Source organism: Gopherus evgoodei, chromosome 18, assembly GCF_007399415.2.
Source record: "Gopherus evgoodei ecotype Sinaloan lineage chromosome 18, rGopEvg1_v1.p, whole genome shotgun sequence".
Classification (NCBI taxonomy): domain Eukaryota; kingdom Metazoa; phylum Chordata; order Testudines; family Testudinidae; genus Gopherus; species Gopherus evgoodei.
In genome coordinates, this window is record NC_044339.1 from 10,801,171 (window position 1) to 10,819,221 (window position 18,051).

An 18,051-nucleotide genomic window follows, 5' to 3' on the forward strand; every position below is an offset into this window, starting at 1 on the left:
AACGTCAATTGCACTTAAAGACTGAATTTACCCATGCACTTCATTGTGAACACAAAACATCATAGTTTGTGAGGATGAGCTGTCAGGTCTTAGCCTCTCCCATTCCCTAGTAGCTGAGTATGGAAGGTGGCATCAGCCTCCACCCCAGCTGAGATTTCTCTTTGGCTCTGGGGAGCCAGCCCCTCCGGGATCCTCCTTCTAGCTGTTTGTACCACCCTCACCAGTGTGGTACATAAGAACCTGCATCTCAAGGCCACTGGGTGCCCCTCAGCCAGTGCTCAGAGTGGGCAGGCACCTCCAATGCTGCAGCGCCACCCGGAGGTGGAGAGCAGCGCGTCAGGGATAGATATGGGACACAGCTGGAGTGAGCCCTGCACAGCAGGCCCTATTCGGTCTCTCACATTAATGTACAGTTTGGTCTCCCCTTGCTCGGGGCTCTTGCATGAAACAGGCACAAGTTCCTAAAGCCAGGGAAATACAGAGTGGGTGGCAAAGGGCACATTCATCCTCCCAGCACCCTGGGAGGTAAGTGTCAACAGCCCCCTCCCTCCTTTGACTGGGCAGGAGGCAGAGAGGAGCAAGTGACTTACCCGAGCTCACACAGAGCCTGAATTAGAAACCAGGAGTCCCTGGCTCCCAGACTCACGCACCCTCCCCCCAGGTAACTCTCTAGCCAGGTCAGCAATATCACAAGAGCCAATACACGAGCGCCTCCTGGATTGCAGCAGATGAGGCACTGTCCCTTTAAGAGGGAACCCATTCTGCCTGCTCTCCGCTCTAGCAGAGCCCTGCCAGCATTAGTTACTTGCCTGCGACAGACCAATCCAGAACGGTGCCGCTGTCTCAGGAGCAGCAAGTGAGGTAGGAGCTTCTCAGGGTCTCCTGTTCCTCTCTCACTGCCGGGCTGGGATGCTGCTAGAGAGGCAGGCCTTTTGCACAGCAGCCTCGGCTTGCGCTGCAGCATCCTTGGTGCATTACAGGCATGGTTAGGACAGGTGCTTTAACCCTGCAGCGCTCCCTGCAAGGCAGGAGTGCACCTTTAAGGCTTAGGCAGATAGGAGAACAGGGCACAGGAAAGGTTTGGGAAGGGCAGGGCACCTGGGAGAGGAGACCAGAGTGTGCCCCCAAATAGAGAAAGAGCTGGAATCAGAAGTTGTTCAGTTCATTGTGGACTCAGGTTAAGTTAAGGGGAGACTCTTCAGAAGGGGACAGGGGCGGACATGAAAGCAGGGCTGGGGGCCAAGTCTGGGGCAAGGCGGTGAAATTGAAGGAGGACCGATGAGTCTGGCTAGTCTGGAGACACGGTGAGTTTGTCAATGAAGGTGCAGCAAAGCTGCTGCAGACGAAGTCAGCAGGGACTGCAGCCTGCGTGATCGGAGTCTGGCCTGTTCTGCCCTTTGGAATTTCCTTCAGATTAAACACTGAGCTTGTAACTTGGTTGGGTGGGAGGATGCTAATACCACCCCTCATAGCTGTGGAATTTTGCCACCTGATGCCAATGCAGGGCAGATGGGAGAAACCTGGAGCTCAGAGCTTTTGGGTTCAGAATACCAACAACAGTGACCTCTGCATCCTGCCCTGCCTGTTGGCCTGGCTGTATTAATGCTGCCAAGGTTTCTCCAACTGGCATGTCAGGTTTGCCCACTTGGTTCCATTCGCTCCTGGCAGCACACAGAAGATGGACCGAATAGAGCCTAGTGCTAGATGAAAGCTATGATTGGCTCCTGGCGAGTCTGGTCAGGTCCCCTCCAGACTGCATCTTAGTGCAGCCTCAGCAGCTTCTCAACAGCAGGAGTCAGATGGGATAAAAGCACTGTCATGGTGCATCCCATATTAATGACATGCAGTTTGGAATCTGCACTCTCAGCTCCCGTTACTCCATCGCAGTTGGCTCCAAAGGCTGGGCCGGTGGGGGTGGGCCTGGCTCAGTGCCACACAAGGTTTCCGAGTCTGCACACTCAAGTAGGGCGAGTGCTAAGGGACACGTCTGACCCTGTTGCCAGGATTCCTAGGCCTTGGAGGGAGGAGAGTCAGAGGAGACTCGACTGAGATATTTGCCATTGCACAAAGTGCATCATTCTGTACTGTCCTGTCACATGAGAGCAAAGGGGCCACTCTGTGATACAAAGGGCTTGCAAATTTCAAACACACCCAACTAAATCTGACGCATTGTCAAGGATTTACAGGGTGCCGATCACCATGGTATCTGGACACCATTACAGGGCATACACAAGACACTAGTCATCTTATGAATGGAAACCCAACACCCTGCCTGCAGCTTTTTATCTGGAAGTGAATCCAATGGCAAGGGCAGGTGTCAGTAGCTCTTGCTACAAACAGCCAGGTTCCTGCATAAGCACATTTCTGGAAGGATTGCATTCCAGAGGCACAGGCTGGCTAGTGAAAATGCCCAACCTCAAGCTTCACCCTTGGGCTGTTACATTTTAATTGTCTTACTTCACTGCCACCAGAAGTCAGAGGCTTCAGTAAGAAAGTTCTTGCAGTTCTGTAATAACTTAATATAGGAATAACCTACTCTCATGTTTCATCGTATAAAGTGTCCAGGGGTCAGGAGGACTTAATTCCGCCTCGAACACTGGTGCCCAACAGCCTGGTGCAACATGAGCTGGGTTGTCTTTTTTCCCTTCCTCTCAGACTGCAGTCATTGGCTACTGCCAGAGGTGGGATACCAGCTCCGATGGACCAATTGCCTGCTCAAGGGGTGTAAATCCTCTCCCCTTGTTCTCAGAAAGCTCCATCCAGCCTGGCCGGAGGATGGATACTCTCCCTGAAGCTGTCCTGATCCAGATCCTGGCCTCCATCCCTGCGGTGGAGCTGGTGCTGGTGTGCCGCCTGGTCTGCTGCCAGTGGAAGAACCTTGTGGATGGAGCAGCTCTCTGGATCCTGAAGTGCCAGCAGGAGGGCTTCACCGGGACAGAGCCTAAAGAGGAGGCTGAGAACTGGCAAACGTTCTACTTCCTGAGTAAGAGGAAGAGGAATTTAATCAAGAACCCCTGCGGCGAAGGCAAGTGACTGAACTTTATAACACCTTCGCCTGGCAGGGGGAGGACCGGGCTGGTTACTGAGGATTGTGCATCTCCGATCACTTTAAGAGGCCCTGGGTTGGGGAAGAGATGCAGCACCTGTCTCACTGGGTGTGAGACTAAATCAACAGCAGCTGGCGTTGGGGTTCCATTAGCAGGGGTGGTGGCCAGGTGTTGGATCCTCTTTACACAAGCACCTGCTGGGATTTCCAGGAGGGGGGCACGTGCTCAGGTCCACGTGGTTAGTGGCCACCCTCCCCTACAACCTGGTGGCTTCAGCTCCAGCTTCCAAAGAGGAGGAAGGACTGTGTGCTGGTCAAGGCACAGGATTGCAAGGCCTGAGATTTGGGTACCTTTTGGCTCTGCTACGGATTCAGTGGCAATTCACTTACAGGGTTGGTTTCAAAGGGTCTCTGTGAGCCAGGATTCTGCAGAGAGTTTGGCTACTACTGGGGTCTCACAACAAAACAAAAAAACAAGGGGAATTTTCAAAGAAGAACATGGGCAGTACTTGTTTGAAAATCTGCTTTTAAATGATGTACCCAAGGCTATGTGATGAGCTTGTGGCAGAGTTTAGAGCTCAAGAACCCCTGGTTCCTGCTCTGCCTATAAACCACTGGATCATGCTGCTTCTGGCTGTATCACTCACCAACAGTTGCTTTGCTTCCAACTTTCCAATATAATTCTGGACTTGTTTAAATGATCACGGAACCACTGCAATCAATGGTGGGGTTTGTAAAAGCTTGTTTTTACCAACCGGACACTTTTGGTCTAAATTTGACCCCAAAAGCAGCTCTCTAAAGCCTTGTCCACACATAGACTCATAGGTCAGAAGGGACCAATCTGATCATCTAGTCTGACCTCCTGCACAAGGCAGGCCACAGAACCCCACCCATCCAATTTTATAACAACCCCTATCCCAGGACCGAGTTATTGAAATCCTCAAAATTGATTTGAAGACCTCAAGCTGCAGATATTTAATTTGTTGCAATATGTACCTAGACCAGGCTGAAATGCTGGGCAGGGCTCTCTAGTGAAGGGAGGCTGCTAAGACAATGATCAGAATGTTGGTGATGAGAATCGAGGGCCAGATTACGATAGTCCTACCAACCAGTCCCTTGCACTGCACATAGTGGCTCGCTTGCGAAGTCAAGCATAACCCAAATCGAACTCCCTGCCTAGATCTATTAAAGAAATCCCCACGGAGGAAGGTGAAAGATGCTTGAGGCCACGTGACTCTAACCCAGAGCCTCTCTCTTGTTCTGCTACCTGCAGAGGATTTAGAGCACTGGGGGGAAGTGGAGAACGGAGGCGATGGCTGGAAGATTGAGGACCTGCCGGGAGACTTTGGAAAAGAATTTCCCAGCGATGGAGTCCACAAATATTTTGTCACTTCCTACGAGTAAGGCTGCCCTCTTTTCTGGCTGGGTTCTACCCTATACTGGCATGTGAGGAAACAAGGACGCACTCAACTGGTATCTTCTCGTCTTCCAGGTGGTGCCGCAAGTCTCAGGTCATCGACCTCAGGGCTGAGGGATATTGGGAGGAACTGCTGGACACAACCCAGCCTAAAATTGTGGTAAAGGACTGGTAAGTTTCGGGGGGAGGGGTTGTGCTGTGCTGGCAGGGAGAGAGGGAAAAGGCCAAGGGAAGCAGAGAGAGGGAGATGAGGAAAGGCTGGAGCTGTGTCTACACTGGGCTTCTTTGACCTCTATAATTTCCCACCATTGCTTATGTGGGCAGGGGTCCATCAATGGGAGCAGAGGCAGCAGGTCACTGCTCCGTGCCTCTTGCAGACACACTGGAGAGAACACCAGCCCTGGCTCTGCACTAGCGCTCCCCCACAGCCAGCAGCAGTGGGAGACTCAAACAAGCTCACTGTAATCCAGGCTGTGGGGGCTTTACTTTCTGGACATGGCTTGGTGTAGGACGGTGCCCAGTCTGGGCCCAGCTGCACTGCTCTCAGCACCGGGCCTGTTTGCTGAGCGGCCGCGAGGGGCAAGGCTGGCAGCTTGGGTCTCTTTGCAGGTACGCAGGTCGCAGCGATGCCGGCTGCCTCTACCAGCTGCACGTGAAGCTGCTGTCGGAGCACGAGGACGTCCTGGCCGAGTACCAGAGCGACACCATCGCCATTCCACAGGACAACGCCGCCGACTGGACTGAGGTGAGTCACGGTGAACAGCTGGGCAGAGTCAGGGTGACGGGACAGGGCAGCGCATGCCTTGGGGCTGCAAGCAAAGCCTGATGGGAAGGGACTTCCCTTGGTGAGCTCAGCTGCCAAAGGAGCAGGATGGGGTGAAGGCTGGGTGGTGGGGGAGATCTTTACCCCGGGATCATGTCTCTCTCCTCTTCTGCAGCTAGGACCATGAAGCTGGGTTCCATGCAGTTCGTGAGTGGGTGGGGGAGAGAGAAGTGGCATGGAAGGAGAAAGTTGCTGATGGCTCCAGTGTAGTAGTGGGGCCCGAAGACCATCAGCTAGCCCATCTCCCACCAGCGGCTGATGACCCCAGCCCCGCACGCCGGGGTCCAAAGCCTCGCTCCCCGGAGGGGAAATTCAGGGACGGCTTGTGACTTCCAGGGAGCCGTTCTCTCTCTTTCTCTCTCTGCCCCCCTCAGCTCTCCCACACCTTCTCCAACTACGGCCCCGGGGCTCGCTTTGTGCGCTTTGAACATGGTGGCCAGGACACGCTCTTCTGGAAGGGATGGTATGGGGTCCGCGTGACCAACAGCAGCGTGACGGTGGAGCCCTAGCTGGGTCATGGCCCCTCAAGCCAGACCGGGTCCCATTCACCGCAGCTGACCCCTTGGGTCCTCCATGGGCTTCGGATAGTTTCTGCGTGGTGCTGCTTCCAGAGATGAGGCGGGAGCTCCAGGCAGAGAGAGAGAGAGAGAGAGTGTGAGTGAGTGAGTGTGTGTATATGTGCGCAGCTGCCCATCTTTCCTCACTGAGTTACGCAGAGCCTGGGACTAGCTGGTTTGAGGTCCATTCATGCACCAACCCTTAGAAAGCTTTTAAAAATCTCAGCGCTCTCCCCTACCCCACTCGCCCAACACCCTTTCAGCCAGCTGCAGCGTCACTTTGGAATGGTGCCAAGGCTGGAGTAGGGGGAACGAGAGAGCTGGCTATAAATAATTCCAGGACCTTCCCTCTCCTTTGGGCTGACGTCACCTCAGACCCTAAACCTCCCTCCCCAGCAGCCATGCTGAACAGTGACTCTCACAGCGCCGCTTACCAGCATCAGATACAGTCCACTTAGAGAGGGTTTCAGGCTTCGTCTGTTCGATGCTTTGAGAGAGAGGCATGGTCCTATGGTCTCAACACTGGACCTGGAAGCCCCAAGTCCCAGTTCTGCCCCTGAGCCCCTCTGGAGCAAGTCACTTATCTTCTCTCCCCATCTATAACAACAGTTGCCTGCCTCCTGGGGGACAGAGCTCATTGAAGTTTGCTGTGCTAGGTGGCTGGTTTCTTTATTATTAATAATCATGCAAAGCATCAGGGAGAGGAGGGCGCCTTTCATCTTAGGCTGGGCCCAGGAAAGGAACAAAAAGATGAAGGTGGAGTCTGCCCTGGAACCTGGTCTAGTTTTATTAAAGATGAAGCAGCTTAGCTAGTATAAGCCAAAGTCTGGAGAGAAACCAGGACCTGGGCCCAGGCAGATCAGCTGGAAATAATCCAGATGGGAGAGAAAAAGAGAGTGAATGGAACCAGATCCAGCAGCCCCAATGGACCTCTAGACTGGGCTAAATCCTGACCTCAGGCTTTGGCTTTTTGTAGGCAGGAAAGGGGGAGGTCCTTAGAGAAACCCTCTTCTAAAGAGCATCTTCTGCCTCATCCCTTGGGAACCTTGGCTCTCCCTCTGAATCGCCTCTGCATGCTGTACCCCACGTACCAGGGAAGGGCATGCACGAGAGCCTGACACACCAGGGACTGATCCAGGGACCTCCAGAGCTCAAGGTGTGACCTGCTACCTGCTTGAGCTATAGCCCCAGGGATCCTGGGTAGGGAGGACTGTAACAGCTTCACATCTTCTGCAAATCAGCCTCTGCCCCACCACCATCTCTTCCTGCTCCTCTTCATCCTCTCCATCTCTCCGCTCTGCTTGCTCCGCTTTTCATGCTAGCCCCGGTGCTTCCTTCCCAAGCACCCTCGCTCCCCTCTTCTGGGGGACGTTCTCCTGGACTCCCGACTTTGACGCCTCCAGCGTTTCTTGGCCTTGAAGCTCTTGGGGACTGTATCTGTGGGATGTAGCCCAGGCTCTTACATCGCATGCTACAGGCAGAAGGGAAGGCCGGGCAACGCAGAAAGCCACATGCTCCAGGGATGTGCCCAGGGCCTGCAGCTAGCCATGTGCTAGTCAGGCTTTTGGAGCCTAGAGAAGCTATTGCTAAGCATCACCTGCCCAAGGATACCTGGCTGTTTACACAGGGCCTTTGGAAACCACAGATCCACCACGAACGCACATGCCTATATGCCAGAAAACACGTGCAGACTCCCCCTTAATGCCCCTTGACGCAGCTTAGGGCTACGCCCACAACACCGAACAGAACATCCTAAACTTAGCTGAGCAAGATTAACCCCCCGCCACCGCCCAGCAACCAATCCTAGTGAAAGAGCCTAGGCGACCCCTGCCCTTAAACAGGCTGACTGCATGGCTGAGCTGAGAGAGAGTGTGAGTGTCAGTGTCCTCTTTGCCTCTGCTGTCAGGGCAGGGCACCCAATTTAACCCCTTAGCACCAAATTGTGCCATTACCCAATGCAACATGCTCGTGTTTCTTTTGCAAAAGGCAAAAGTAGTGCTTAATTTGTGACAGGATGGCACCTCTAGCCTTGGCAGCTCAGAGCCCAGAGGCACCGGGGGCAGCTCAGAGCCCTGGCACTTCTGGCCTTGCTGCGTCAGTTATGGAGTAAAACCACTGCTTGAGCCCCGGCCCCTCTGTCATTACAAACGAAGCCCTGGGCAAGCGCTTCTGAGCCGCACTGCCTTTGTCTGGCCTTCTGTCGGGCTCTCTGCGAGTCGCTGCACCGGGACACGTGGGCCCCTCTTGAATTCTAAGCCACTGTCCAAGCTGGAGGGTCTCGCTGGCTGAAGACCATAAATAAAAGCACTGTGTGTACAAGCCCCGCCTGGAGGATCTGTCTGTGTCTCTCTGGGCTCAGCTCGCTTTCCTCCTGCCATACATGAGTGGGTGGGCTATGTCAGCTGCCTCCAGGCAAAGGGTGCCTGGCCAAGATTCCTTCCTCAGGGCTGGATCCCTCGTGGGGAGGGCACACGCCAACATCCCAGCTATACTCATCTCCTTACGGAGCCAAGCAGGCTATGCTTGGGCCAAGGGGCACATTGCCCCTACTCTGCAGACCAAGGGCGGCAGCCCCACCAATCAAATGTACAAAGAGGCGGAAGTAAATCTGGGGACCTCTTGCAGGCATCCCTGGGGAGCTGGGAGAGCACAGGAGCCAGGTCAGCGCCAGCAAGAGCTTTTCACCCAGCGTGTGTCCCCTCCCCTCACTTGGGGCTCTAAGATCTAAGAGACACAGTTCGTAGGAAAGCTCAACGCGGGCTGTGAGCCGCCCCCTGCCGAATGGGAGATGAGGCTCTGCCTGCTCAGAGTCCAAGACCTCTCGCTGCTGCCTCCCAGGAACCCAGGCTTTCCTGGAGCCCCCGGCTGGCCCTTGAGTCCCCTCCCTTGCTTCACAATGCTGCCCTAGTTGGGGGACTGAAGCCTGGAGTTAACTCCCTGCTTGCAGTACCCATCCCTACTGCACACCCAGGCTCTCACAGCTGCTCCACATGGTGCTCGTTCATATCCATCTCCGTGTCAGCTGCCTGCCCCCTGGGAAGAGAGACAAGAGCCTGGAATATCCCTAGGGAATTGATACAGGCAGCAGAGGGATCCGTGCAACCAGCCACAATACAATTCCCGTGGCATCCATCCCACGTAACATGTGCAGGCCTGAGCTTCACCTCCTCAGGCATGGGGTGTCCCCATCTCTCCACCGGGTGACAGTGCATGTCTATAGCAGGGAAGTCACTGGGTGGGATTCTTGTGCCACCACCATGCCTGCCCTGGGCCTGTATCCGAGGGTGGGGGTTACCCTGGAAGTACCTCGTCCCAGTGGGGTCCTGCCTATTCTTTATGCCTGCACTCCAGAGCCCCCTGCCATCTTTAAACGGGGCTGGATTTCTCCCCTCACTAGCTTGACCTCTGTGTCACTCCACTGAAGAGTGGGGAGCCACTCCTGATTTACACCTGGTGTAAGAGCTCAGACAAAGGCCCAGGCATCTCCTGCTCTGAGGGAGAAGGATCAGCTGAAAGGGGCCCACCTTCCATAACTGGCTGGCTGGCAGCTCCTGTGCCCAGCAGATGGCTCTGTGGTACCACAACAGGCCCATGATGTGGATATTCTGAGCTAGCCCCAATGCCTGTAAGCAACAGCTGGGCCCCTTGCAGGACACACCCCGGCAGCTGCTTTGCCAGCGCTGTGCCCAACAGCACCATGACCTACTGTCCCCGCTGCTCTCCGGTGTCTTTCTAGCTGCTCACGCCACGCATCTGGGTTTGGTGGGTAGGAATGCAACTCACCCGTCAGTCTGCCAGGGCCAGGCTGCTGGGTGGGGGGGTACGAAAGCACCGCCGCCCGTTAGGCACCTAACTCCTATGGAAAGGCAATGGAAGTTGGGTGCCTGACTCCCTTAGGCCTGGTCTATACTGAAAAATTAGATCAACCTAGTTACATCGCTCAGGACTATGAATGATTTCATGCCCGGCACAAGGTAGTGACGCCAACCTGAGCCCCGGCATAGACGCAGCGAGGCCAATGGAAGAAATCTTCCAGTGACCCAGCTCCCATCTCTCGGCGAGGTGGTTAACTGCATCGGCGGAGAAAACCCACCTGTCGATATAGGAGCGTCCACCCTTCACCAGAGCAGTGCCACTGTAGGCGCCAACGTGGCCTTAGGCACTTCTGAAAATCCTGCCTCATGTGTCTGTTCTAAATGCTACGCACCTGCCCTCCTTTGCAGCACAGGTGCAGGAACCGGGGGGGGGGGGTGCTGCAGCACCCCCAGGTTCTATGCAGGGCTCTGGCTGCTGGCCCTGCACCTGGGGGCTCTGCTCCCAACCCTGCATGCGGGGTCTTGGCTGCCAGCCCCGTGCCCAGGGCTCTGCCCCTGCCCCCAGCTGTTGCCCCAGCCTTGGCCCCCCCCATCCTTGTCCGCATCCACCCCCCCAGAGCCATGGCCCTGCTCCTGGCTCCAGCTCTAAGGTGCGGTGGGGAGGGGAGGGGGCCCAGACAAGGCTAAGGGGGGGTGCAGCACCCCCACTCTAAAAAGTGTTCCAGCACCACTGCTTTGCAGCTGGCCCACGCACCTGCTCCTGCAGCCAACAATGAAATCTGCCCCAAGGACCCTCCCCATCCCTCTCTTCAGAGAGCCAAGTATCCCCCAGTTCGCAACTCACATCTACTAGGCCAACGGAGCATGGCTGGAGCCTTGGGCTGCCCCATGTAACAGACTTCAGTGTACTTCCTTTGTGCTAACAGACCACCGTCGGTGTCATACATGGGACTCACGCGGAGTTAATGTACCCATGACAGAGGAGCAGAGGGGCCTTCGCCCTTAAACACCACTGTGCCACTGAAGTGCTGAATCATGGACAGCTTCAGTGAACCAAAGGGTCTCCTGCCCCTTTCTGTAAATAGCAGCATCACCCCTAGCATTTACCTATTCCTTGTATTACCATAGTGCCTAGCTGTCCCAGTCATGGGCCATGGCCCCACGGTGCTGAGTGTTATACAAAGACAGGCCCTGCCCCCAAAGAGCTTACTGTGATGAACTAGGAATGTTCTTAATGTTTTCTCTGAATACTGTGTTGGTGCCTCAGTGTCCCCTAGGCAGTTCTTAAGTATCTGGCACAGCAAAGGGCCAGTGCACCTAAATGCCTGGCACTCTGTCTCCTAGCAACTGATGGACTGGGCCCCTCCCCTGCAAAGGTGCCAGCTGAAGGTGTTGGAGACAAAGAGATCAGGTGACCTCCTGGCCGGGGAAAGGAGCTGAGCAGAGAGGAGGGGCTGGAGGGGGTGGCGAGTCTGGAGCTAGCTGGGGATGAGGAGTGAAGTGGAGACCTGGGGGTCTGGCTCACTGACCCCCAGAATGGACCCGGCCGAGGGGTCCCGTTCTCTGTACCTACAAGCTCTGTTTTAGACCCTGTTCCTATCATCGAATAAACCTCTGTTTTACTGGCTGGCTAAGAGTCACGTCTGACTGCAAAGTGGGGGTGCAGGACACTGTGGCTTCCTCAGGACCCCGCTGGGGAGACTTGCTGTGGGAAGCGCACGGAGGGGCAGAGAATGCTGAATGCTCCAAGGAGAGACCCAGGAGGTGAAGACGTGTGAGCTTCTTGCCCTGAACAAGTCTGCTCCAAGGGAGAGGAGGCTCCCCAAAGTCCTGACTGGCTTGGTGGGGAGCAGTTCCAGAGCATCGCCTGGTGACTCCATGACACTTACACTTGCACTTTCCATCAGCAGCTCTCAAAGCACGTTGCAAAGCCCATTTTACAGACAAGGAAACTGAGGCACAGAGCCGACTTCCCCAAGGGCACCCTGGAGGTCAGTGGCCCAGCTGAAAATGGAACCCAGGTGTCCTGAGTCCCAGTCCAGTGCCCTATCAACTCAACCACACTGCCTTACCCAATGCCCACAGCAGAGTCAGCTTTGATAAGTTCCTCCTCACCCCAAGTGCTTATCCAATGGCAGTTACTCCCCTCAACCAGCTGGTGCAGTGAAGTGTGCCAGCCAGCAAACATCCTCCCTGAGTCCCTCTCAGCCAGATCCTTCTATGCCTGCATCCTCTTCCACTGCCCACCTCTCCCACTCCACCCCTTGCTGCTTCAGCTCCCCTCCCTCCATTGTCCAAGAACCGCCCCCCTACACACACACACAGCTGCTACACTGTGCCCCTGCCTCCTGGGAAACCAATGCACCCCCTCCAGCAACTCCCTCCCACCTTTTCCACTGAATAAATGCTGGTGGATGATTCCAAACGGAAGGGCTAAGGATGCTTCAGGTAAGTACATGCACGTTAAGGATGGCTGGATTAAAGACCCCTCACTTAAGGATGTGTCTACTAAGGATGCCTAAATTAAGGTGATTGTATTAAAGACGTCGCAGTTTTACTTTTATTCTTTCTTTCAGTCTTCTGCTTTTTCCCCCTCAAACAAACTAGCCCCCCCCCGCCCAGTAAAATAAATACAAAATCCTGTCATTACTGGAACATCAACACTCAGAAACACCGACATCTTCCTCCCCAGCCTTGATTGCACCCCACCATCTGCCCCCCCTGGAACAGACCTACTGCTTGTACCCGGGCCAAGAGCAGCCAGGGGAGTAATGGCAGCTCACACTCACACAGTGCCTTTAACACACAAATTACGCTGCAGCCACCGCTGGGGTGGAACGTGGTTGCTGTTGAACAAGCCCTCAGCAACAATGTCAGGAAATGGAGAAATCTACTGTCTCTAGCTGGAACCTGTGGGAGAAGGGGATGAATGAGGGGGCGATTTTATGAAAGCAGAATAACATTTCCCCAAACGTGGCCAGGAAACCAGCACTAACCCCCTTCTTTCTCTGACAAGAAAGTTCATCTTTAACGAACCCATCAACAGCTCAGGGAGATTCCAGGAGGAAAGCACTAGACACAGCCTATATTCAACCCCTAGCCAGCCACAACAGCTGGTGTCCCATCTCTAAGTGGTATCTGATGCACACAATGGCCAATCACCAGGCTAGAGCCCCACTGTCGTTTTCCTTTCTGAAAAGCCCTCTCCAGCCAGCCCTAGCTATAAATGCCATGAGAATTGAAAGGGTTCTTTCATAACAGCCCCTGCAGTTAGTCACTTGCAGAGGAACAGAACAGAACCGGATGGGGTATGCCAAGGAAGTACTAACATTCATCTCTTTGTTGGGCCTAATTGAATTTCCTACATGAAGCAGCTATTATCATCCACAGGGGAGTTCTGTGGCCAGATGGAGGAGTTTGCTCCCCTGCCTGGATTCAGGATTGGGCGGGGTGTCTGTGTGCGGGGGGAGAAACAGGAGGAGGAGAGGGGAAATTGATCTGGTATTTCTCAAGCTCAATTGCTTCAGCCAGTTTCCTGAGGAGATTGATTCCCTTTAAATGGAATGGCTTTCTGAGGTCGCAGCAGGGCATCAGCACACCTAGCTAGCCAGGATATGCTTCCGCTCCGATGCCAAGCTACCCCAACCTCCGCACCCTAGCCCTGACATGTCCATCCCCTGCTGTCCTTTCTGGGGATCTCTTATGAACACATTTAAGGGGACTGTGTAGCCTGCTGGTTAGAGCAGGGTACTGGGAGTCAAGAGACCTGGATTCTGTCCCTAGCCCTGCCTCAGATTTTCCCTGTGGTATTGGGAAAGTCACTTTTCCTGTTCTGTCTCTGAGTTTCCCCATTTGTGAAGTGAGGCTAATGATGCTTTCCCCACCTTTGTGGAGTGCTTTAAGAATCCCAGGAAAGCAGTGGTATAAAGGCATTATTACTTCCATGCCACGTGCTCCTGGTGGCTGGAGCGCAGGGGGGTTTTAATCCTCCAGACTCTCAGACCCTGAGTCTCTCCAAAGCTGGGGATCAGATCCTGGCCCCATTGAAATCAAAGGCAAAACTCCCAGGGACTTCAACAGTGCCGAGATTTCAGCCAAGCTCTCGCCATATTTTCCATATTCCCAGTTTTGCTGTGCGTTAGCAGCCCAAGGCAGAGGTAGTTATAATGCACCAGTGCCAGCAGGGGGCACTCTGGCTGTAGCTTCAGTGAAGCAGGAGTCGAGCTCTCCGGTTTTCCTGACTCTTTCCTTGGGAGCTGTTAACACTGCGGTGTAAAGTACCTGGAATAATTTAAGATGTTTAAATTTAATGCTGTGTTTTGATTCCGGTTTCCAATTCCTGAAGCTAGTCTCTGCCCCAGACACAGCTTGGCCTCAGCAATTTCCTTTTCTTCTGCCCATCCTAATTTTAAAAGAATTTTCAGTCTCAATTTCCATAGCCCATTTCAACCAAACGAATCCCAAAGCTCTTTACTAACCTAAGAGCAACTGTGCTTTCCCTGTTCACGAATGCAGCCATCTCTGGTGTGGAACGCTTCAAAACCACTCTGCTGTTTAGCACAGGAAGGGAAAAACTACATTACATTTAGTTCAAATTACAGGGGGAGTTTAATGGCACAGTTAACCCAGCCAGAACTGTATCTCAGCATCCTAGCTGACATCTCACGCTTCCAAAGACAGAACAGCGAGGGCGTTGTTGACCACAGGTCAAGCCACTCAACTCAAGGAACCTCCAGTAGCACGGCCCCCTCGTGCTATGCTAGGGCATTGGCTTGATGCCACGCAGTAGTAAAAGTACTGTCTACTCAACCACCAGCACTACATCTGCAGCCCCTGGCTTTTCGTGAGAGGTCCCCACTCGAAGTACTGACCCTTGACCCTGCTTATGAGTTGGCAAAAATCACAGCTGGGCCTGGCCAGTCTCTGGCTTGTACCTGTCGTGGGAGACTGATCTGTGCCTATGGCGCCATGTCCATTTCTGACACACAGCACCTACAGGACACCTGTCTTTGGGTTTCTTCTCAGGGCCTTTGCTCGGGACCCACAGACGTCTTTGTCGAGACTGGATGTGTGAGCGCTAAGCTGGTTTGCGACGGCATCACAAGCTGAGGCATCAACTCACGGGCTGCATAGGTATCTGCACGGAGCCTGCTGCTTGTTTGATTTATATTCAGACTCAGAGGGTTTGCAGCACCAGTCTGACCACACACTCACCAGGACATGGATTGCACTAGTTTGATATCGCACTTCAACCCAAAGGTCCTGGCTATGCAGGAGGGAGACACTGACTCTGGTGTACGCTAAGGCTCAGGGTGCTGGGGGGAGAGGCAGGTGGCTGCTAAATTGCCTTCCAAGGCAGGTCCTTTAGACTAGCTGTCTTGGGGCCTAACGGAGGCGTGGCTCTGAGAGGCTACGCTGATGCTACAGGAGCAGATGGTTTTCTGGGGCACTTAGCAGAGCTGGGTGAAATTATTCTGACAAATAGTTTATTCCCTGAAAAGGGCAGTTTTGGGTCGACAAACAATTTGAAAAGTTGGGTGGAATTCAGCCAATAGTTTCACCCCCCCCCGCAAAGGAGTTGAAATGTTTCCTTTGAACCTTGTGGAAACACAGTGCTTCGACTTTTCACTTTGAAACAACGTCCTGGTTCAAAGCAATTTCATTCGGACATTATGTTAGGGTTTTTAAGGGCTAAAAGCAGCCCCAGCCTACATGACCCCCAAACACACACAGCTTTCGGCTGAAACAAAATATTTCTTTTGACCCAGGACAACAGATTGTAGTTTTTCATTTTGGTGAGAAAAAAAGCCAAGCCCGGCAACTCTATAGATTTGATGTGATTTTTCATTTCACTCCCTGAACTGAAAAATCAATGGTCTGCTCTGCTCTGCTCAGCAGGGCGGGTGCAAAAGGGAGCTTAGCTAGTACGAGAGAGAGAGAGAATCCGCTGGCTGAGCTCAACCGCAAAACTTCTCACTCACATCCCAATCTCCTGCTGCCGTTCGCCCGCCCTCACGCAGCCAGTCACGCTGGGCCTGGCCTGTTGGCGAGGCAAACGCATGCTGAAGCCCGAGTCCTGGGTACAGTACGCGTGCCCTTGGATAACCTCCTTTGCATCATTTGAGCAGCCCAAAGTTATCCAGTCGCCGCTGCTTTGCTTGAGGGAATAAAAGACCCATTACGCAGCAAAGCCAACTATCGCTCTTGAGGGGACGACAGAAGGGGGTTGGGGAGCAGGAAGAAATCAGTGCACAGAGCGTGCCGGGCCAGGCTGATGGGAGGCTGGGGACGTGTTCAATCACAGTGTAGGGGAGAAGCTCAGTGATCTCCCACTGGAGATAAGTGGGTTTTCAGTAATGAGACACTTTCCCAGGTAGCTCTTGGGAGCTGTGCTCCGCAGAGATGCAGGCAGCATTGTCAGGTGAGCCGCCTAGGTAGGGGGAGAGACATGCTTGTCATGCCATATCTCTGCTACGCCAGGGCCTGAAGCTGACTGGTTAAGATTAGAGAGAGAGAGAGCGTGAGCGAATCTCTACAGCTGCTTCCCCCGGCACACACACACACACACACACACACACACACACACACACACACACACACCCCCCAACCAAGAACTCCTCGACTTCTGAAGCCAACCTCCCAACCCTTTGGATCCCTTGTGACAGCAGGGCCACTCCAGACAGCGTGAGGCCGTCCTGTCGGGAATGCCTATCAGTGGCATCTCCCCTGCTCTGAGTTACCTTGAGCCAAAACCAGACTTGCCTTCAGTTGGAGCTGTTTTTTTTCCCCCACAGGGCCACGCTGCCCTGTGGACAGGCGCTCACATCCTAAACCCCATCACCATAATGGGTGGCATCACCTTGGGAGGGCAAAGACTGAACTCACCTCTCACCCATAAGGGAGCTTCTCTAGCCCAGGGCAGAGGGAGGCACATCGGAGGGGCTGGTTAGTGGAAGCCAGCCCTGCCTGTGCTGCGATGAGGCAGTACAGCAGGACGCAGAGCAGGGCATACCCCTAGGGATCCTTTCCCAGGTTAGGTACAGTCTGTTTCAGCTCACCTTCAGGCCTTCCACCACTCCATCCCCAGGGCTCTCCATCACCGGCAGACCCAGGAGATCAGAGCGGAATGTCTCTGCTGTGCTAAGCCTCCTGTCTCTGGGAAATGGATTAATCTCCCCTGGAAGCGGGAGCTTCCCAAGGGAGCTGGGAGAGAAATCTCAGAACCACGTGAGTGGAATACCCCCAGGGTCCTGTGGCCAGGGGCAGCTCCTCTTGTTCACATAGCCATACTGTGTATTGCAAGGCGAAGCAGATAACATCCTGATCCAGATATGAGTAATGACTTCGCTTTTTTTTTTCTTCTTTTTGTAAATTAAACCTAATCTTGTGTTGACTCTGCTGTACAAGGAGAAATAATGAAGAAGATTAAGATGAGATCTTGTTCACTCTTGCTGAACAAAAGCCAATTAATTGCCGGCAGGATGACTGTGAAGTCTGATCTTAGACAAATACAGGCAGAGAGGGACCAGGCGGAGGTGGCCTGCTTTGGTGTAATGATAACTCTGGCAGGACGGATGAATTTAATGCGAAGAAGCTTTTAGCCATGTGCCCCGCGCCCCCCCGCCAGGCACCTTCCCAGGCATTCCTCACCATCGGGGGTTGTGCAAATGGAACAGGAGGGAGGGAGGTTTCTCACCCGCCGTGCAAAGATGGCAGGATGTAATGAGAAGTTTCCAGCCTGGCTTCTTTGGCATTTCCCCCCCATCTCCTGTCGTGTTTTCAGGTAACTGAAAGAGGGGAAAGAGGGGAGCAGGAACTGATGGAACCGAAACCACTGCTGCCCTGATAGATTACTCAAAACCATGGCATAACGGCCAGCAGAGACTATGACATTTGTTGAGAGACACTGGCAGTGGAAGACCATGGCACGTCATGGGAGACAATGGAAGAACGTGGCATGTGAGGACTGTGGCGTGTGATGGAAGCAGATGGCATGTAGAGAAAGACTTCAGCAGTGGCAGATGGTGGCACAGGATGGTGGCCTTCGGTGGAAGCCGACGGCCCTGGAGCACCGTGGCACCGGACAGAAGCCAGTGGCACGGGATGACAGAACCTGGCACGAGAAGAGGATCGGAGTCCCAGCATGCACTGATGGGTCAGGAAGAGAGAGAAGAACGCCCACCTCTTAGTCACTCTCCCACGCCTGACTGCAGTGGCGGAGTTCAGCCAAGCAAACACCCGTTCAGTTCGTCACCACTCCCGAGGCCTTGACAGCACCGAGTGCCCTGCCAGGGAGGGAATCCATAACCGCCAGAAATAAAAGGCGCTGAGCGAATTTGTGGCCGATTTAGTTGGAGTTAGAGGAAATACTTCTCTTTCACGCTGGTTCAAAA

The 18,051-nt window shown here is 53.9% G+C and overlaps 1 protein-coding gene across 3 annotated transcripts; it reads left to right on the forward strand.

Annotated features, from left to right (window-relative positions):
• Positions 1-432: 432 nt before the first annotated feature.
• On the forward strand, positions 433-8,141 carry FBXO2 (F-box protein 2). 3 transcript variants are annotated; one of them, XM_030537865.1, is made up of 6 exons: positions 433-861; positions 2,754-3,025; positions 4,320-4,446; positions 4,539-4,634; positions 5,073-5,208; positions 5,661-8,141. In XM_030537865.1, the coding sequence occupies exons 2-6, from the start codon at positions 2,776-2,778 to the stop codon at positions 5,793-5,795; spliced, it is 744 nt and encodes a 247-aa protein (XP_030393725.1). In that variant the 5' UTR covers positions 433-861; positions 2,754-2,775; the 3' UTR covers positions 5,796-8,141. The 3 variants fall into 3 exon arrangements, with proteins under 3 accessions (XP_030393725.1, XP_030393724.1, XP_030393723.1); XM_030537864.1 differs by having other exon boundaries at positions 436-861; positions 2,750-3,025; XM_030537863.1 differs by lacking the exon at positions 433-861 and adding an exon at positions 923-995 and having other exon boundaries at positions 2,750-3,025.
• Positions 8,142-18,051: the final 9,910 nt, after the last annotated feature.

Excerpts from the sequence above, each read along its gene's own strand:
- FBXO2 (XM_030537863.1), top strand. Across the intron at positions 3,026-4,319 it reads CAAGAACCCCTGCGGCGAAG|AGGATTTAGAGCACTGGGGG; the intron begins GCAAGTGACTGA and ends TGCTACCTGCAG. Across the intron at positions 4,635-5,072 it reads AAAATTGTGGTAAAGGACTG|GTACGCAGGTCGCAGCGATG; the intron begins GTAAGTTTCGGG and ends GTCTCTTTGCAG.